Source organism: Candoia aspera, chromosome 4, assembly GCF_035149785.1.
Source record: "Candoia aspera isolate rCanAsp1 chromosome 4, rCanAsp1.hap2, whole genome shotgun sequence".
Taxonomy (NCBI): Eukaryota; Metazoa; Chordata; class Lepidosauria; order Squamata; family Boidae; genus Candoia; species Candoia aspera.
The window spans coordinates 106,971,239-106,992,876 of record NC_086156.1 but is presented as its reverse complement, the minus strand read 5'-3'; the positions used below and the strand labels follow the sequence as shown (position 1 = coordinate 106,992,876).

Here is a 21,638-nt window from a genome sequence, read left to right as displayed (position 1 = left end):
AGGAAAATATGTAGTACCGTAGAGGTTATGTACTATAGGAGAAAATATATGGCTGGTTGGGATGAGTGACATAAAGGAAAATACCTCATCCCCTCCCTGATTACTTCCCAGGAACAATGAATCTTGTAATCTCAGCCATTAAACATTAAGCCAATGAATGTTGATAAAACCCAGACAAATACCAGGAGGAGGGCACAGACTCTAGAAACCAAAGGAAGTTTAACAATCACTCTACAAAAAAAAAAAAAAATCTAAGTTCATGAAATACTCTCCATGTGTTCTCTCAAAACCAGCATTGCCTTTGAAGTTCTGCCCTAATTTCCTCCCTAAACACCTGATGTGCTGCTCTATCCAATCAAAAACGTTGCTGCTCTATCCAATCACATGTATATTCTAATTTGCATAAATAAATATTAAGGGCTTGCATCTCTCCCCTTTTCAGGTTAGCCTGTCTACCTCCAATATTGTAAATAAGCAAAGAAATTGTGGGCTGGTCTCCAGTTTTAAATGAACTCTTTAGAAAACCTGTGAGATGAATTTCTTCTAGAAACCCCTCCAGAATCTATTCCTGTGCGGTATTTTGAAAATGGTACATTGAGATAGTGTGTTTGTAGTGTATATTTACAAAGAGCTAAAAATTCCATTTCCAACCATTGAGATTAACAGCTGGCTTTTAAAAAAACTGCTTCCACTATCCACCTTATGCCTATCATATGCAGAAACAACTATGGCTTCATATTCTGCCATATTTTAATATTTTGAACTATACAAATAAACAAAACTATTAAAATAGATTGGCCCAATTTTGTATCAGTTTTAATATTCAGTAGATTAATCAAAGAGCTATGAAAGTAAAAATTAAATCAAGTTCAGTCCAATTCTATTTTGTTGCATTAACCCTATTACAGTTTATTAGTGCTTCAGCCTAGCTAATAGTTCTAGTGCTTCAGCCTAGCTAACCTTCAGCCTAGTTCTCTAACTGCCAGGAAGCCTCCCATTGAAGAATTAACCAGGGCCCATTGGGCTAAATTTCTTACTTCAGTCAATATTAGCCATGTCTTGATTAATGCAGAATCTTCTACAGTGTAATAATAGCATTTTCTTTTGCAGACATGGATGATTGTTTGCCATGCCCAGAAAGACAGTATCCAAGCAACAACCGTGACTCGTGCCTTCCAAAACTTACAGTTTTCCTGTCTTATGAAGACCACTTAGGGACCAGTTTGGCCACCACAGCAATTCTTTTTGCTTGCATTACCACTGTGGTACTTGGGATCTTCATCAAATACCAGGACACCCCCATCGTCAAGGCCAACAACCGGAACATCACCTACCTTCTCCTCGTGTCCCTTGTGCTCTCATTCCTTGGCAGTTTATTATTCATTGGACAGCCTGAAAAGGTGACCTGCCTTTTCCAACAACCTGCTTTTGGGGTTGTCTTCTCAGTAGCCATTTCTTGTGTATTGGCCAAAACCATCATTGTGATTTTAGCTTTCATGGCTTCAGTGCCAGGGTCCAAGATGAGGAGATGGCTGGGCAAAGGATTAGATAATTACATTGTTGTTTCCTGCTCCTTCATTCAAGTTGTTCTTTGCACTGTATGGCTTGTAACCTCTCCCCCATACCCAGATGCTGATATGAACATAGTGGAAGATGAAATCATCCTGGGATGTAACGAGGGCTCTATTCTCATGTTTTACTGTGTCTTGCTATACCTGCTTTTCCTTGCCATTGTAGGTTTCAGTGTGGCTTTCCAAGGCCGACATTTACCGGACAGTTTTAATGAGACCAAGTTTATCTTCTTCAGCCTGTTGTGTTTTTGCAGCGTCTGGTTGTCCTTTTTTTCCACATATCTGAGCACCAAGGGGAAATACATGGTGGCTGTGGAGATCTTTTCCATACTATCTTCCAGTGCCGGGTTACTGGGCTGCATCTTTTTTCCCAAATGCTTTGTTATTCTATTAAGGCCTGACCTGAATAATAAACAGCAGTTAATGAAGGGCAAGAAGGAAGAAATATAATTCTATGATATAGTTTCAGTGAAAGATACATTCTCAGCCTTTAATAATTTATCTGAATTTCATCATTTACATTTGGGCTTCTAAAATTCATTCATTCCTTATGGCAACTGTAGAATGGTTATTATTTGCTTAAAGGTGGAAGACTACAGAAATACCAGTAATGGAGGAATGGATTGTGAAGATGGCTGAGTTTGCAGAAAAAGCTAAATTGACTTGTTTGTACAAAGAGGGAACTACAATTACTTTTATGAAACACTGGAAACACTTTATAGATTTTTGCTGAAAATGGATAGAAATGAACTGCTGATTTTGGGATTTATTGATTTAAAAAAAAATGTTTATGGGAAGGGAACTATAATATGCAATATGGGAGGGTGGAGCAGGTAGTTATTATGTTTGTAACTGATGCAAAGAATATTGGAAGTTGCTTCTTTATATATCTTTCTTTTTTTTCGTTTTTGTCATTCACTTTTTCTTTTTACCCTTTTATAATCTCTTTTTCTGTTTCTTCTTCTATGTTTCTGTAGTTTTTTAAATCTTTGGAAAATCTTCCTTCAATATTTAAAAAAAAATAAAATTCATTCATTCCTAATAGCAGATTATTTTTCATTAATTGATAAGAATGTATTAACATACTGACAATTACTTGTTATGAGAAACTATTCCAAATAATTTGAAAATTACCCCAGTGCTTAAATGATGGGCAGTGGAGAAATTTTATAAATAAAATAAAATAAAATAAATCTTGCCTGAGTTTTCCTCATCACCCGAAAGCTTGAGGTTAGATTGTGTTTTTTTTCCTTCATCCAACTTCAGAAGCATCTCCATACTGGGAAATAAGAAAAAGCTTCTTTCAAGGTTTTTCTTTCTGTTTATATACTGTGGTTTGTCCAGCTTGTACAACACAAGCTGGACAAACAACAGTATATAAACAGAGAGCAAGGCCCACTCCCTTTTTGCACTGAGGATGCTGCCTAGTCTGGCAATGAAATGTCTGCAAGAAAACAGCAAGGCTCAGAGAGCACCAAGGACTCCACAGTTCAACCCTGAGCTACAAATACTCACTTTGTTTGGTATTTGGGTATTAATATGACAAACATGTATTGTATGTTATTTCAACATAATTATGTTAAGACATGGAATGAAATTAAGAAGGAGAAAATAAAATTGTCTTTTTTATATATAGTTTTTATTATTGCTGTTAAAACTTTCAATAAAAATATATATTAAAAAATATTTTGCACAAAGTTTGGTTTGTTTATCCTATGTAGAATCCAGAGGGGCACTGTTGGCTGATGGTGGCATATATTGCATTAGAGGAAGAGCAGCTGAAGTCACCTCTAGTCTTATGTGTGAATTTGTGGGTGTCTTTGATGGTGCTGTTAGTGTAAACATGGGGGCAAAATAAACATCTGGTTTTGTTGCAGCGTCTGGTTCCTATGTCAGCAACATTGTCCTGTTGCTTCTTCTTGCTTGTGAAAATTTGCTTCAGACTGGGTAGTTCTTTGTACGCAAGCATGGGCCCAGCACCCAGTGCCTAAGCAAGTGCAGTCATTGCACTTGTATTGTATGATATGTAGCTTATTAATAATGTCTTCGTGACTTGGGCAGTGAGCTGTAGGTAACAACCAGTGTTATTCATTGTTCTGTTGTTTTGTGATCTGTCTTTTAATAAGTCCTCCCTGGTATTAATATAGATCTATTTATTTGTCTATTTATTTTGTTGGATAGGCAGCTCAGCCTCTTGAATGCTTGCTTTAATTCCATCACATGAGTAGTTCTCTCAAGTGGGTCAGAACAAATTTAGTTGTATCATATAACCTGGATATACTGTAAATTATATATTTAGTGGTGTGTTCTGGATGGAAGCTGAAAACATGAAGGTATGCATGGCAATCTATAGGATTCCTGTATAAACTGGTGTTTATGTGTCTATTGTGTAGTTCTACTGTGACATCAAGGAAATCGACTTGTTCAGGAGATATGAACGTTAAGGCTGAGGCTGATGATGGTGGGGTGGAAATGGTTGAGGTCATGCTGGAATTTGATGACAGATTCATTTCTTGTGTCCAGATGCTGAAAATGCCAACACTGAACTGCACCTAAAGGAGGAGTTTCAAGGGGTAAAATAGAGAAAGAATTCAAGGAGAATTCATGAAGAATTCATGAAGAAGTTGGCATATAGTGGAGCCATGTGTGTGCCCATTGCTGTGCAACTGATTTTTATGAATATATTATTGCCAAAGATAATGTAGTTATGATTGAGTACAAAGTCACACAGTCTCTACTCAGACTCATTCTGATTTTTGACTGACATAGAATAACATAACAAAAACAGTGATGTTTTTTGAGTGCACAGTTGTCATGCACTGCCTACCGCCGAGTAACACACAGACACTGGTTCAGATGAAGCAGGCTCTGGTTTATTCATAGCGTAGTTACAGTTGTAGAAAAAAGCTGAGAGTGACAGGAGCGCGCCGGTGCGGGGTTTAAATACCCCGCGCCGGTCAGCGCCCCCTCACTCGAGGTTACGTCACCCCCCCTTTGTCCCACATGCTGTCTTGCCAGTAGGTGAGGGGTTGCGAGGCCCTGCTGGCGCTCCGGGATCGCCCATCATCGGTTTCCCTATTCATCCGGTGATTGCTGTCAGCTGGGCGATCTCCGTTGCGCTAGCGCTAACAGCTTGGGTGTGCCTCGCGATCCGCTTAGCCATTGTATCTTCTCCTTTCGTCTTTGTGAGTTGATGGCTGCTTATCTTGAGCCCCTTCCCCTGTTTCCTCGTTATTGTCATGTGTGCCATTGCGCTGATGTCTTCAGCTCAACGGCACTCATGACAACAGTGTTCTTTTCCTACGTTCATGAATAAAAGCTCCTTTTTCCATGTATAATGAGAATTATAACTCAGAGTATCTTGAGACACAGGAGAGAAAACTATTTTGCTGCTATTATTGTCTTACATGTACAGAAGTGAGAAAAAATATCATAGCATGGAAAGTGTTTCTAGGAACATGAGTTGCACCATTTCTTCACATTGATATACTCAGTATTGGATGTTCTACATTTTCTTTCCTCACAATTATAGTGATTTTAAGATGAATCATAAACACATTCCCACTGCCAGAATGCATATTAGGGATATAAGAAGCAGCTGTTTGGGAAAGCTGCATAGGAGAACAAAGGTGGATTTTCCAGGGCTGAAAAAATGGCAGAAATATGACTGATTGGAATAGTAAGTTAATAATGATGACACCAACAAGAAGTGGATTTAGACAATGAGTTGAACAAATCTAACTCATAATAAGAAAGACAAGTACGTTGGCAGGTAGATAGAAAAGTAGATGATAGAATAGATGGATGGATGGATGGATGATACATAAACAGATGGGTTACAATACAGCAAATGCTAAACCTTTTGGAGGTTGTAGTATTTCACTTTCACATCATTCAAAATGATGTCTTTATATGCGTAGGTGGATCTGTCATGCAGTGTGTTTTCAAAACTCTTTTTTCACATTGAAGGGTTCTGTTAACATTCTTATTATTGTGGGCTTTATCTTTCCCTGATCCACAGCCCATAAAACATTTCCACTGTTTCTTCTTTAAGGCGAGACTGAATGAAAAACTCTCAGTATGTGATTATCCACTGTACGTTGTAATTATCCAATTAGACATAATTGTCTCCACGTCTTTTCCAAATCCTTGAGAATATCAGAGTGGAAAACATGAACAAAGGCAAAGGATGCTATTAATATTCCCCCAAATGTTCAGAGCTGGGGCTGCAGGCAGACAGGTGTTTCTCCCTTTGATCATTGATGTGTTACATTGTCCAGTTTGGTCTTCAAAACAATTGAGAGAATCATGGCAGGCCCTGCACTTTGGAAATATGCACTTGCCAAAGTGGAAACAGGTGTATTTGTATACCGAAGGAAGACTTTCAGGCAATATGGTGGTATTTATTGTTTCATTATTAGTATCAATGCCTGGGTGGTGTGTAAGGTCCCCAATCATAATTGCAATATTAGTAAACCTCTCCCTATTCATCATAAGTACATTCAGTCTGGAGATCTCAGAATTGCCAGCATTATTTCTCAGCTCTATGTCTTTTCCAGTCCTGTTACTTTCATTCAACACCCTTCTTTGGAACTTCTTGATGATTTTGCGTAAGTCTCAAGGCAATCGCCACTACAGCTACCATCACCCAGGAACATACAGGCTGCTTTAATCATACCAAAACACCTTGATAACAATGTCCGTAGAATAACCACTAAGGACAAATAAAAATCAAGGGATAGCACAAGGACTCAGACTGTGTTTGATTTAAATTTATGTACAGGTCTAAGTTAGCTAAGATTAGCTATGACTCCTTTTTTTGCATTATTGGTATCAGAAGTAACTTTATTACCTCTTAGTTCCCATCCACTGTTATGAAGCTGGTTTGTGATACTGTGAATTTGATATACTTGTGCAATGCAAATTGTATTGACAAAAACAAAGCCAATGCTTGCTTGTTCAGAAAAGTCCGAAGGAGAGGGTTTTTTTGCATTTGCTCAGATGTTATTCAAATAGTGTATTTTTATATAATTTATTAAATGCTCAGTATTAAAATGAATTTAAGCACAAATAAAGGAAATACATTTGGGAACCATTTGCTTTAAAAACAGCATGCAATTTTCATTGCAGGGTATTGTTCCAGAGTTACCAACACATCCTGGCCTTAGATTTTGCTATAAAGGAGATCAATGAAAATCCCCAGATTTTACCCAATGTCACCATGGGATTCAGCATCTATAATAGCTACTTCAGTCCAAGCTGGACCTACCTTGCCTCAATGGAGCTTCTCTTTGCTCAAAATAGATTAATCCCTAATTTTAAGTGTGGTGTGCAAAACAATCCAGCTGCAGTTATTGGGGGACCTGACATCTGTCTTCACATGGCAACCATACTGGACATCTACAAAATTCCCCAGGTAAAATGTGCTAGTGACACATAACAACTGAAAAAGCCATTTATTGTTCTTCTGATTACTTGGATGCAATTTTGTGGCTGAGGGTTGGGAAAGGGTACGATTGAAATAGAAAGCTTACATTATGCTGGAAGAGGAAAGTCTTGATTAAAAATGTACACAAAATTTCCAATTTGTGAAACACACTTGTAATTTGCATTCATTTACAAATATGGACATTACCTGGCCTTTGTTTTAGGCTTCATCCATCTAATGGCTTCATTCCAGAATCAATTTCTGGATCACAAAGTAATGCATCATTTTAGTCCGAAGGTCTCTGCTTGAAGTTATGAGTTATTCTCTCCAAATGCAAACATTTCCTCTAAAGCTAAAAGATGTCATTTTTTTTAGGAAAAAAGCTTTAATTCAGACTTCTCATGGATTTTTGATTGATGGCATAATCAGTGTTCATACTTGGCAAGGAGAGGAATCTTTGTGAAACCAGAAGACAGGTTGCTATATATTCATATGTGTATATATTTAAGTGTTATCCTTTTGCATTCAATTACCAAAAGTCTTGGCCACTCAGAGAATTGTGAGCAGTGTGCTAAAAGTCATATTCAATTTGTGCAAGAATATCAACCTAAACACAGAATCAAAAAAAATAATGATTAACTTTTTGTTGGCACGGGATGTCCAGTCTGGATCTAGATTCTGCTGTATGGGGTTTTAAGCCTTTGACCCCCCACTAAATTCTTATGCTTATTGTGTTCTCTGAAGAAAAGGTTTCCATTTATTTTAATGGGAATTCCTTCCCAATGCAACAGCCTTCGTGCATCTGGAAAGTCAGTGCTGTGATTTGAAACATCCCCCATAATTTGTAACTTATTTTTCAAAAGACACTCATGCAATTGTCTTGTTGTTGTTGTTGTTGTTCATTATTCAGCCTTGAGCAGTAGAGCACATGCTCAACACACTTTTCTCTTAAGGCCAATAGGTTTAGTTCTTGTCCAGATAAATTCATAACTGATTTTATGATTATTCACCACCCAGAGTCACTTATCTGAGATGGCAGCTATGGAACTTGAATTAAATAATTAAATAAATAAATATCTCATGTTCACAATACATTAAATAGGCATTATAATTTAGGAAGTATAGCAGTATATTTGGTGTAGTGGTTAAAGCATTGGGCTTGGAACCGGGAGATCATGAGTTCAACTACTGCCTTAGGCACAAAGCCAGCTGGGTGACCTTGGGCTAGTCACTCTTGCTCAGCCCTAAGAATCAGGCAATGGGAAACCACTTCTGAAATCTTGCCAAGAAAACTGCAGGGCCTTGTCCAGGCAGTCACCAGGAGTCAACAGTGACTCAAGGGCACAAAACAAAAATCAAAGAAAGACCACTATTCAGGATGAAAAACAGCCTTACACATTCTTCATTTTTCCCCTTAATTTTCTTAGCTGATCTATGGCTCTGCTCCACTCATGCATAAAGCAGCTCAAGCTGTTTTCATCCAACAAATGTTTCCAGATGAATCCCACCAACACAGGGGCCTCCTCCAGCTATTGCTGTATTTTAGGTGGACGTGGATTGGAGTTCTTGCTGTGAATGATGCCAAAGGAGAGACGTTTGTACAGGAGGTGCTCCCCGTGTTTTCCCTGCATGGCATCTGCTTTGATTTCATAGCAGAGTTCCCAAATGTAGATTTTTACAGTGATTTTACAGATGTAATGGATGAAATATACAAAACCTTCTATATTATTGTGAAGAGCACAGCCAAGGTGATAATTTTATATGGTGCAATGGAGTCCATGACCTTTTTGAAAACATTCGTGCAGTATTCAGAAGTGGAGGACATATCAATGAAGACAAAGGTCTGGATCATGACTGCTGAAATGGATTTCACATCCATTTCTCTTCAAAGAGATTGGGATATAAATTTCCTCCAAGGTGCTTTATCTTTTGCAGTTCATTCAAGGGAGGTGCCAGGCTTCCGGGAATTTCTTCTGATTAGAAATCCAACCATAGCAGAACATGATGTGTTTCTAAGGCATTTCTGGGCACAAGCATTCAGGTGTTTGTTCCACCACTCTGATCCGAATAATCAGTATGGCACAATCTGTACAAGGAAGGAGAAGATGGCAACCCTTCCTGCATCTGTGTTTGAACTTAGTATGACTGGCCAGAGCTACAATGTATACAATGCTGTCTATGCTGTAGTGCATGCTTTGGAGGCAATGCGTTCATCAAAAATCAAGCACAACACTATTGTGGGTAGAAGCGTGCAGAAGCTTCAGAACCAACCATTGTGGCAGGTAATGTTCAGAGCAGGGTAATGTTCACAGCAGAGATACGCAGGAGATCTGCAAGTTCAGGCCACACAGAAGGCTCATTCCAAAGGAAGTTGGGGCATCTAAGTGCCATGTCTACCCCCAATTCCATTCTTATACTAACTAAGGACCACAGAGGACATAAGAAGCAATTGTATATTAACATTATGCATCATAGATATACATCATAGTCTCCTTATATAGAGAAGACCCTTGGTTTGGTCAAATTTTGAGAGAAACAATGGAAGACATCCCCTGCATTTATTACTTCTCCAGTGCCCTCCAGACAAGGAATATCCTGATGCCCATTCCTGGATGTGGCTCACACACTGAAGGAGAAAATGAACTCATAATAACAAGGGTAAATCATTACATAAAAAACTTTGGAATTGATGCTATGGTGTTCCCTTTGCATCATCTCCAGTGCTAGAGCTGTTCATGACCTTGCTAAAGATGGTGTCCTAGAGTCAGGCATCCATATTGTCATATGATTCTCCTATCCAATATTCCTCACTAATGCTCAGAGAAATGAAAACAGAAACCCCATGAATACTTCCTGAGAAGGATACCTGCTGGAAACAAATACCTCCCTCTAGGGACACAGGTTGAAACTCACCAAGGGAGGAAAAAACATTTTAAACAATCAGGATACCCCCTTTCCTCATGTACTAATATTACCACCCCCCAAGGCCTTCTATTACAGAACAATACATTCCAATATATGTGTACATTTTCATCTGTTCATGTGTTTAGGAAACTCACAGATTAATAATGAAATACGATAGAGCAGTCAGATAGACTGAGTCCATATAGAACAGACTTCGACCAGATACAGAATGATGGATGATTCTTACATATTTTATCTTCCCTCCCTCTCTCTTTTCAATTTAGCTTCATTCGTTCCTGAGAAGGGTCTCGTTCAACAACAGTGCTGGGGAAAATATTTCATTTGACAAAGATGGGGAACTAATTGGTGGATTTGATATTAATAACTGGGTCACATTCCCAAACCAGTCATTTTTGAGGATCCAGGTTGGAAGGATAGATCCCATGGTTTCCCCAGACAAGTCCTTCAACATATATGAGGATTCCATCATGTGGCCAAAAAGCTTTAATCAGGTGGGATCTGACTAGTTATGTTTTCTTTAATTTAAACATTACAAATATTCCAGATTGAAATATGGTTCTTAGCTCCTTCTCTGGGACAAGCAAATATTTCAGTTTCTTCAAAAGGCTATACTTTCCTAGGAATGGAAATAGACCCCTACATATCTCATATTTGTAGTTAAACTCCAATTTTTTTATAAATTTCTACAATTTACAATATCAAAAAAGCTTCTTTTTCACTCTGAGTTTTTCTTAGTCATGGACCCAGAAAACTTGGTTCTGAAATCTAAGCTGCAATCTTATAAGTTGGTTTTCTTCAAAATGTTACCCCCTATTTATATTCATATTGGTATCAGATCGGTATCACCAATACATATCAGCATGTAGGTCCCATCACCCCTATTCAGCTGAGCCACTGTCTTCCTGGATGAGGATGATACATAATCTATTCTCCAATCCATTTAGATCAGTGTTTTTTGAACTTAGCAACTTTACAATGTTTAAAATATTTAATACATACTTTCTCTCTCTGTCTCTCTCTCTCTCCCTCACACACACATACACACGGGCCAAGATTTTGACAATTGCAGTCCTCTGCACTCGATTTATTCAGTCTCTAGATGAAGATTATGGTTCCATTATCCCTTTTCAGCACTGACATACTGACATGATCTATTGAGGGTGAGAATAATGGTTCTAGCTGTACATGACTAGAAGTCCATAAATTAATACAATTGTAGATGTTTAATGAAACAGTTTCAAACCAATTACCTCTCAGAATGTCTTCCTACTATTTCAAACTTGTTTATCAATCCATTTTTAATATGTTGATTCCCCAGTAACAATATCTTTCCAAGCACTTCCTTTCCCCTCTATATCTCAAAATAATCTTCTTCATTCATGGATAGGCATCACCATTTTCTCTGTGTAATGAACTTTGTGAGGCAGGATACAGCAAAGTCAAGAAAGAAGGGGAGCCATTTTGCTGCTATGATTGTCTTCCATGTCCAGAGGGGAAAATCTCAAAAGAGAAGGGTAGGAAGGTTCCAAATATAATGGGACTAAATCATTTGGTATAACTGTGCGTGTTATGCATTATATACACCACTGTTGCATTCTTTTGCAGATCTGGATGACTGTTCTCCATGTCCTGAAGATTATTATCCAAACCCTGAAAGAAATATATGTATTCCAAAGCGTTTCATGTTTTTGTCCTATGAAGAGCCTATGGGGATCAGTCTGACCGTTCTTTCTCTTTCTTTTTCTTTAATGACAACTTTGGTAATCACAATATTCATTAAACACAAAGACACTCCCATAATCAAAGCCAACAACAAGAATCTCACCTACATTCTCCTTGTTTCCCTCCTCCTCTCTTTCCTTTGTGTGTTTCTATTTATTGGGAAACCTGATAAGATTGTGTGTCTCCTTCGACAACCAGCTTTTGGCATCATCTTTTCTGTAGCGGTTTCTTGTGTATTGGCCAAAACCTTTGTTGTGGTTCTAGCATTCATGGCCACCAAACCTGGTTCCAGATTGAGGAAATGGGTGGGAGGAAGAATGGTCAGTTTCATTCTTCTTTCCTGCTCCCTTGTTCAAGCCAGCTTTTGTTCTGTATGGCTGATAATGTCCCCACCATACCCAGATTTCGATGTGCACTCATTGTCTGAAGAAGTCATCATGGAGTGCAGTGAGGGGTCAGTTACCATGTTCTACTGTGTCTTGAGCTTTCTGGGTTTCCTGGCTGTGGTCAGTTTCTCTGCTGCTTTCCTAGCTAGGAAGTTACCTGACAGTTTCAATGAAGCCAAATTCATCACCTTCAGCATGTTGGTCTTCTGCAGTGTTTGGCTGTGCTTTGTTCCAACCTATCTAAGCACAAGAGGAAAATACATGTTGGCTGTGGAGATCTTCTCCATGATCTCCTCCAGTGCTGGCTTATTGGTGTGTATCTTCTTTCCCAAATGTTTTATCATTGTAATGAGACCTGAGCTGAACAATAAGCATCATCTAATGAAAAGAAAGATTTGAATATCTTTCTCTTTGCCTCCGACCCTTTGCATGTACATGTCAGATATTTTTTTCCAAAGTACTTTTTAGCTGGAAAGCACAATTCAATTCCACTGAGTTTTTCTGTTGTTGTCCTACCCTATGGAACTATCTGCCCCCTGATATGTGGATGGACCTAATGTTTTTTTTTTTTTTTTTACCTTCTGAATGGCTGTCAAGACCTGGCTTTTCTTCCATGTTTTAGCCCTGGAATATTAGGATGTTTTTGGTCATTTGTTTGTTACATGATGCCTTTGGTTTTTTTCTTTGTATTAGATTATTTTGACTTTGGCTATAGTTTTGGTTTTTTGTAGATTGGTGGCTAGATGCCCAGAATTATATGTTTACAAATGGGGGCATATAACTGTTATAAATAGATAAAACCAGACGTTGGTTTATTGATATTTTTTGGTATAGGGACAAGAGAGAGTGAAGGTGTTACTAGCTCTATGCACCTTTTTTTCAACAGTATTTGCATTGTTACAACAGTGACAAATACAGCAGTCATTAACTTAATTGGATATCATATTTAATGTGAATAATAACTTTACTGATTGGGATTTATTTATATGCAGATTAGAATGTCTAAAAAAGGAGTGGAGATGATATACAGAGAAGCTTTCATTTGAACAAAGATGCCTATGTATTTTTCCTGAAAAATATCGGACCCTGAAAATTCTCAGGTGCATATTGTGTGAGGTGGTCACCCACAAAGCGGGAGGTAAATTGAAATGATCTTCCAGTTGGCCACCTGGCTGATCTTTCATCTTCTCCTCTGTAACCAAGACCAGGAAATCTCTGGCAAATGAATCTGTGACAAGTCCAAAGCCAATCCATCCGGAGTACAATGTGTTTTAGTATCACATGTTGGTCCTTTTCTAATAAATATGCTACAGGGTGTTCACTGAAGAGAAAAGCATGCTATGAGGTCGTAGGACCAAACTGTGTTTTAGCAGGTTCAGTGAGGAAATAAGAAGCAGGTTGTCTCTTTACCCCAAGCCCATGTATAGATTTCCCTCAGATAGGACGGTGAGAGAAAGAAAGTTGTAAAACAGAATATGTTGCATCAGGTATCTATTGATAAGAAGTTTTCTGGCCAGAGGCAGGTACAGATCGAAAAGGAGCACTTTGATCAAGAGTGATAAAAGTGCACTCTTTGTTAGTGGAATGCGGGTCCCATCTGTCCTAAAGGAAAAGAGCAAGATTGAAGATTTTTTTTCTAGAGGCTCATGTTCAAGAGGTGGTTGTGGAGTAGTAGACATTTGAATATGTGTTGATGTGGATGCCTGCAGATCTGCGTGTAGAATTAATGCTTAAATATTGCATAGTTTTCTGGGCAGTGAGGTTTCTAAGGTCAGGGGTTCTTACAATAAAAGCCCTTCATGGCATGGGACCAGGTTATTTGAGGGACCACTTCACCTCAATTTCATCTGCCCATCCTACCAGATCCAGCAGGGAGGGCATGTTATGGGTCCCGTTGCCTGAGGAGCTACATTTGGAGGTCCTAGGTGGTGGATTTTTTCTCCATGGAGCGTGGCTGTTGAAAATTTCCCCCTCTGAGATGACATTGACCTTGTCACTGTTGAGCTTCAAAAGGTCCCTCAAGACCAGGTTATGCCAGAGAAAGAAATTTGTAAAACACAATATGTTGCATCAGGTATCTATTAACTAAGAAGTCTTTTGGTGAGAGACAGGTCAAAAGAACATTTGATCAAGAGTTATAAAAGTGCATTCTTTCCTACTGGGATAGGGGTCCCTACTATCCTAACAGAACAGAGCAAAACTGAGGGTTTCCTCTAGATGGTCACATTCAGGTGGTGATGGCAGAGTAGTATAAGTCTGAAAATGTGTTGCTGTGGATGCCCTGGGGATCTGGGTGTAGAATTGTCACTTAAATATCACATCTACTTTCTGGGCAGTAAGGTTTCCATGGTCAAGGTTACTTATAATAAAACAGTCAGTGGAGTCTCAGTCTCCAGTGCTTGATTTCATCTTCTATTATCAGGATAGAATTTAGATTGGACTTTTTGAATCTCTAAAGCTAACAGGCCATTAGAATCAATCTGGGTCTTTTAGGCTACCACTCCCCTTTCTGCTAACAACCACTCCCAGATGTGGGTACCCATTTCCACTAAAGCTTCCACTCTCAAGTAGTCCAATGCAGAACTGCTTCCTTTGATTTAGTATGTTCATTAGCAACATACTGAGAACAAAGGGAGTTGAGAGCAGAGGTGTTGACAGAGCTGGACCATAAGGAAGGCTGAGAGAAGGAAGATAGATGCTTTGGATCTGTGGTGTTGGAGGAAAATTCGGAGAGTGCCTTGGACTGCAAGAAGATCAAATCAGTCCATACTTCAGGAAATAAAGCCAGACTGCTCACTTGAGGGAATGATATTAAAGGCAAAACTGAAATACTTTGGCCACATAATGAGAAGACCGGACACCCTGGAGAAGATGCTGATGCTAAGAAGAGTGGAGGGCAAAAGGAAGAGGGGCCGACCAAGGACAAGGTGGATGGATGGTATTCTAGAGGTGACGGACTTGTCCCTGGGGGAGCTGGGGGTGTTGACGACCAACAGGAAGCTCTGGCGTGGGCTGGTCCATGATGTCACGAAGAGTCGGAAGTGACTAAACGAATAAACAACACAATCTAGACAAACCTAGGGGCACCCAACACTGCATGCACTTCTGCATTCCAAACAAGTTGTCACTTCTGGGTGGTCTACATGTCTTCACCATGTAGAGTGCATTGCAGTAATCCAAACAGGGAGTGACCAAAGCATGAGTGACCATGAGGAAGGCCTCCCAATCAAGGAAAGGGTGCAATTGGCACACAAGATGTGCAAAATCCCCCCTAGCTATGGTTGCCAACTGCTTATTGAGCAGGAGCTGAGTCTAGGAGGACCCCAAAGTTTTGTAGCAGCTTTGTCCAAGGGAGTGTCACCCGATCCGGAGTCAAAGATGAAATATATCAGACCCGCAGGGGCCAAAAGCCCAAAGCTACCATATTGCCAGCATTGAGTCAAAGTTGGTTCCTTCTCCTGACAGCCTCCAAGCACTTGGTCAGCTCTGTGACAGCATCACCTGCCCAGCCAGGGGTAGAGATGGATAACTGGGTTTAACATCAGCATGAGAGGAGAGGAGAGAGACCTGCAGTGCAGGGTCCTAGGGCTCAACTTCTCCCCACCACCACCACTGACTAAAAGTAGCCACAGATAAAGGAAGAGAACCACTGCTGCTCTAATTTCAGTAGTCTACGATCTTATTTTGAGAGGTCGCTTGGGAGATCCTGGGGTTGTGGGAGGCTGTTTAATGAGGGTTAGGCAACTGTGGTTGTTCTGCCCTGGGTGAGAGCTGGGCAGGGTGAGTACCTCCCTGCTTGCTGGGTGAGAGAAACCAGGAAGGTGCTTGTGAGTTTGAGTAGATGCAGGGTGAGTGGAGGGGGGATGAGGGAGTGCTTGATGTGACCTTCTCTGATGTTGTGGTGAGTGGAAGGGTGATGGCTTGAAGGTGCTGAGAGCAATTGCTATAATATCTGTCAGGTTCACCTTACTCCTGGTTGTATATGTTGGCAGATGCTGGGAAAGCCTTTAGCCCAGGAGAGGTCAAAAAAGTCACACACCAAGCATTTCTATAAAAAATAATTTATTTACAGAAAGCAAAACAAAAACAAAACATATTTAAAGGACTTAGCTCCCTTTGGAGCAAGCCTTGCTCGTCTACATTGCCGGCAGAGAAAAAAAAGGAAGTAAGAACAAGTCCGGGCAGGTTTCCTCCCCCCAGGTGATTTGCATGAAGCACGTGAGAGGAGACAATCACTTGCAACCTTTTCATCCGGCCAAAATGACTAGGCACATATAGCAGTCTTAATCTGTTAGTAGGAAAACCTCAACAGTATATTGGTTGAAGAGGATTCCCTTTTTAGTCCAAGAGAAGAGATTTGAAGATGGGGGATGGAATGGTTGGTTGGGCTGGCAGGGTATGGCAGTATATCTTGGTGGTGTTGGGTAAAGGAAGTATGGTAGGAGACAAGGGGTGGGCCACTAGCAGGGAATGTGACCATGGTGTCTTGTACTGATCTCGTGTTCTCACCCCTTGAATTCATCCCATTTGCCTGGTCAACAGATCTTTGGAGGCCAGGGTTTTTGGATGCTGCTTTTAAAAGCCACATCAGCCTGTAATAAGGCTTGCCTTATTGCTGATTTGATTCTTGCAAAGAAGGCTGATCTGACTTGCATTACCAAGACCTGGCTAGGGCCAGAGGGAGGGATAACTCTCTCAGAAACTTGTGAAGCTGAGTATCGAGTGTGGCACCAGCCTAGACTACAGGGCCAGGGAGTCCAATAGGACCCCCAAAATGCACACCAGGTCCATCTGGGGAACTGCAACCCCATCAAGGACTAGCAATGGTAGATCCCCAGATTCAGAGGAACCCTGCACCCACAGCCCCTCTATCTTACCAGGATTCAGCTGAAACCTCTTGTTCCCCATCCAGACCCCCACAGCCTCCAGGTACCACAAAAGGACATCCACAGCATCACTTGGTTCACCCAGGACAGAGATGTACAATTGGGTATCATCAGCACACTGATGGTACCTCATCCTGTGGTGGCAGATGATCTCATCCAACGGCTTCATGTAGATGTTAAAAAGGAGTGGAGAGAGCACCAAACCGTAATGCACCCCAAAGAGCAGGTGCCATGGGTTGGACGTCTCTCTCTCTATCAACACCGATTGGGATCCATCTTGGAGGAAGGAGGTGAAACAGCGCAAAATTGTGCCACCCACCCCCAACTCCCGGAGCCAACCCAAAATGATACCATGGGGTCCAGTGATGGCTTCTTCAGGAAAGGGCAAACCAGTGCTTCTTTAAAAAGTGCTGGCAAAACCCCCTCCGCCAAAGATGAATTAACCAATGCAAGAACCCACCCACATGTCACCTCTTGGGTGGCCTTGACTAGCCAGGAGGGGCATGAATCTAATATAGGTGGCTATAACAAAATATATGCAGATGGTTATAACAAAAGATCTGCTGTGCAGTCCAGCTGAGTCCCTCATTACTGCCTGGAACTGTAAGGTGACTGGGGCTTTGGACAGGACTGTGCCCATGCAACCTCTCTCAACCCATGTACCTCATTGCCCCTTGTGGTATAGAGAGGAATTGAGAGGGATGAAATGGATTAAGAGATGTCTAGCGTGCCACTGGTGGAGATGAAGAATGAACTGGGCCGAACATGATTCAGAGCTGCTATTAAAGCCTACTTTGTGGTGATTCAGGTGGCAAAGTGTAAATAGCTTTGCACTAATTGTATCTGCAGATAATTTCCCAGCAACCTTCTTTAAGGTGACCCATTTCCTTTTGGGGAAGGAGGATACTGAGATCTACTGTAATTGCAGCAGCATGCTGAGGCATTTGCTGCTTTTCTGGAAGAAAAAGTCACTTGGATTCATTCCCATTTAGATGTCAGCTTGGCAGTTGGTCTGGTGGAGGTGCTGGGGCAGGTTCTTGCCTAGTTATCTGGGAATAGTTTGACCCTGTTGCTCCCAAGGAAGTGGACAGGTTCCTAGGAAGTGTGAGCACTACCACCTGTATTTTAGTTCCATGTTCCTCCTGGCTTACGAAGGCTTCCCAGGAGGTTACATATGGGTGGGTTCTGGCAGTGATTAATGCTTATCTGGGGAAGAGGGTGGTGCTCCATTCCACCCTGCTGGATGACTTTTTCCTGTCTCCAAACTTCCCTTTTGGGGAAAGATTGTTGAGAAGGCGGTTGTGCTGTTTCCTGGATGAAATGGATTATCTGCACCCATTTCATTTGGGGTTTGGGCCTGTCTATGGCATGGAAATGGCATTGGTCATGCTTTTTGATGATCTCTGGTAGGAGATAGTGTGTCCATCCTTGCTCTATTTGACCTTTCAGCAGCCTTAGATACCTTCAACCATGGTATCTTTCTGGAGCAGCTTAGGGAGTTGGGAGTGGGTGGCATTGTGTTCTCCTGATTCACTTGCTTCCTCTGTGGCTTTTCCCAGTTGGTGTTGACAGGGAGCAAGAAGTCCAGCCCTGCTTTCAGTACTTTCTCTGCTTCTGTTTAACATCTACATGAAGTCGCCGGGTGAGATCATCCATCACTACGAGGTGAGATATCACCAGTATTCTCACAATACTCAGTTGTATATCTCAGCCCATGGTGAGCTAAGCAATGCTGTGACCTCTCTTTCCCAGTGCCTGGAGGCTGTTAAGGTCTGGATTGGGAGCAACAGGTTGAAACTGAACCCTGTGCAACTATGGGTTGTGTGCCAGTAACACCACTTCCTGGACCAACAGGCCCTGCTCACAGTCAGTCACCCATGCCCTAACCACCTCCTGTCTTGACTAATGACTACTGCAACAGGCTCTACATGGGGCTACCCTTAGTACTTAATACTTAATTATATATCTTGGCCCATGGTGAGCTAAGCAATGCTGTGATCTCCTTTTTGCAGTGCCTGGAGGCTGTCAAAGTCTGGATGGGGAGCAATGGGTTGAAAGTGAACCCTGTCCAGATGGAATGGCTCTGGGTTTGGGGTTCTTTGGTTCCGGGAGAATCTTTGGTCTTAGATGGGGTTGCGCTACCCAAGATGGACCCGGTGCATAATTTGGTGGTTCTCTTGGACTCATGACTTCTGCTCAAGGAGCAGATGGCAGTCATGGTCAGGAGGGCCATTGCATAATTACAGGTTGTGTGCCAATTATGCCCTTTCCTGGACCAACAGGTCCTGCTCACTTCCTGTCTTGACTACTGTAACATGCTCTACATGGGACTGCCCTTGAAAAGTATATGGAAGCTTCAGCTGGTTCAAAATGCAGTGGCCCATATGGTTTCTTACAAGTCCAGATTTGCACATGTGTCACCTCTCTTGCAAGAGCTGCATTGGTTGCCGATTTGCTTCCAGGTCTAATTCAAGGTTACATGGCTACATGACTTGGGTCTAGCTTATTTGAAGGACTCCCTTTTCTCAGTTACATCTACCCAAACCACCAGATCAGGGAGGTGAGATATGTTATACCCCCCTCCCCATTAAGGAGGTCCATCTAGTGGTACTGAGAAGAAGGCCTTCTTCATGGTGGCTCCCCCTCTTTAGAACATCATTCTCACAAAGATTGCCCCCCACCTTAATACTCCTACAAAAGTTCCTGAAGACATGGTTTTGTCAGTGAGCCTGGGGATCCCAGGTTGATGTGGAGCCCATCAAGTGGTTTGTTTGAATTATATTGTTGCTGTCAGGGTGTGTGTGGGTGTAGTGGGTTTTGTAATTGGGGTTTTATTTTTGTAAGCTTCCCAGTGTCACTGTGAATGAGTTGGGTGGCCATATAAATCTCCTCAATAAATACATAATAATAAATAAAATAATCCAGCAGTCGCTGCTCTGTCTGCCTGCACCACTGGTCCCATCTCTCCTGTCAGCCTAGGCAGCCTACACCAACATCTCTGCTAACCCAGCATTGTCTTGGACCACCAACCACCTCCACGCTCTATCAATAACATACTCAGAGCCACCAATAAGGGGGAGCCCACAGCATACTCATCTACTGCAGTGCCATCATGAAACAAATAATTAATTTCAAACCAAATTGTTCTACTGAAGGTGGATTAAAATACCAAAATTAAATATCTATCTATATTTATATCTATATCTAGGCCCTAAGGGCAGATTTAAGAGTTGCTGAGGCAGGTCAAGTGCCCTAACCCTGAAGATGAAAGTCAGCTGGACAATGTTAGAAGCTAGAAGAGGTCATTGGAGAGAAAGTGGGAGGAGGAGTTGAATGAAGAGCTGAATCAGCTTCCTTTTCTTCTGTCTCTTATTGTGCTATTCAACTGAACGATATGCTGGACTCTCACTGGCAAGTTTCATTTTGATCACATCTGGACATGGTGACAGCTTCACTCCCTTACTCCTTTTTAAGTTGGATATGTTTCCTTCTGATCTGTGCATGTTATCCTCAGACAACAAAATTCCATGTTGTCCATATAATAAAAGATGCCTTCTGAGATTTGATCCAAAAGTCTTAATTCTCATGTCTTCCCAGCCATTCCATGCCCATCTTTCATCCAACCATGGTGATGTAGAACAGAATGGTTCCCTGTTCATATCTCGTGACTACTTTTACTAGTCATGTTTCCAAATGTATAACCCTAGCATGTATTTTTTTTCCCATTAAGTGGATCATTACTTAATAAGCAATAATTAAATATCTCTAGTTTGAAATAAAGCAATATTCACAATCTTTATTTTCTGGTCAAATGTAAGGTGCTGAATCAGGTTTGTTCAAATTATGTATGTTGGTCTTACAATAGTCCAGGTACCATTTGAAAACAATAAAGTTGTTGCCAAGATTTTAATTTCATTATACCATAACAATTAACTCATTTCTGTTTGTCTCTTTGTTTCTGTGCAAGTATTTATGTCTCTGTCTCTCCATCTCCATCACCATCTCCTGACAGTGGAAAATGCTTTCCCAAAATCTTGCCAAGAAAACTGCAGGAATTCATCCAGAGAGTTGCCAGGAATCAATACTGACTCAAAGGCAAAAAAATAAATATGAAATATGAAAGAAATATGAAATATGAAATAAAATCTATCTATATCAATGCCTATACCTATACATATATCTGCATCAATTTGCTTCTAGATTTATGGATATACTGACTTTCATTGGTTGTCTTGTGGCTCGTACCTTCCTGCCTCAGGAGGACCTCACATGTTTTCTTTGGAGTTGTAAACACTGAAAATCTTTACACAGGTGACTGTCTCACTATCATTATGAAATTAGCCAGTCTGTTTCTTCCAAATCCTATGGGACTCCAAGGAAAAAAGTATGAACTCACCCTGGAGGATGCTATTAATGATCTCCATGATATTCAACCCATGACTGGAAGCCCCAGAGCTCTGTGAGTTGATTTGATAGTATGTTGCACTGTCAATGTTTGTCTGAAAAACACCTCAAGAAGTCAGGTCGGTCTGATCTACTTCAAGGATCTTGTTGCAGACAAGGGCATTTGTATACAGAATGAAAACTTTCATGGAAGATGCTAGTATTCATGGAGTCACTGCTGATAGAAATGCCTCAAGTGATCTGCAGGAATCCTAGCATTCAATGTGACTTTGATGAGCCTCTTCTTATTCATCACACATATCATCAGCTTGGAGAT

At 40.9% G+C, this 21,638-nt stretch overlaps 1 protein-coding gene across 1 annotated transcript; it reads left to right on the top strand.

Annotated features, from left to right (window-relative positions):
* The first annotated feature begins 5,879 nt into the window (after positions 1-5,879).
* LOC134496936 (vomeronasal type-2 receptor 26-like) lies at positions 5,880-12,431 on the top strand. Its single transcript, XM_063302650.1, has 6 exons — positions 5,880-6,181; positions 6,702-6,987; positions 8,427-9,281; positions 10,188-10,415; positions 11,312-11,438; positions 11,530-12,431. Exons 1-6 carry the CDS (start codon positions 5,880-5,882, stop codon positions 12,429-12,431), a joined length of 2,700 nt encoding a protein of 899 aa, XP_063158720.1.
* The last annotated feature ends 9,207 nt before the right edge of the window (positions 12,432-21,638 follow it).

Excerpts from the sequence above, each read along its gene's own strand:
- LOC134496936 (XM_063302650.1), top strand. The coding sequence starts at position 5,880 with ATGGCAGGCCCTGCACTTTGGAAATATGCACTTGCCAAAGTGGAAACA. Across the intron at positions 10,416-11,311 it reads GGCCAAAAAGCTTTAATCAG|GCATCACCATTTTCTCTGTG; the intron begins GTGGGATCTGAC and ends ATTCATGGATAG. Across the intron at positions 11,439-11,529 it reads GAAAATCTCAAAAGAGAAGG|ATCTGGATGACTGTTCTCCA; the intron begins GTAGGAAGGTTC and ends ATTCTTTTGCAG.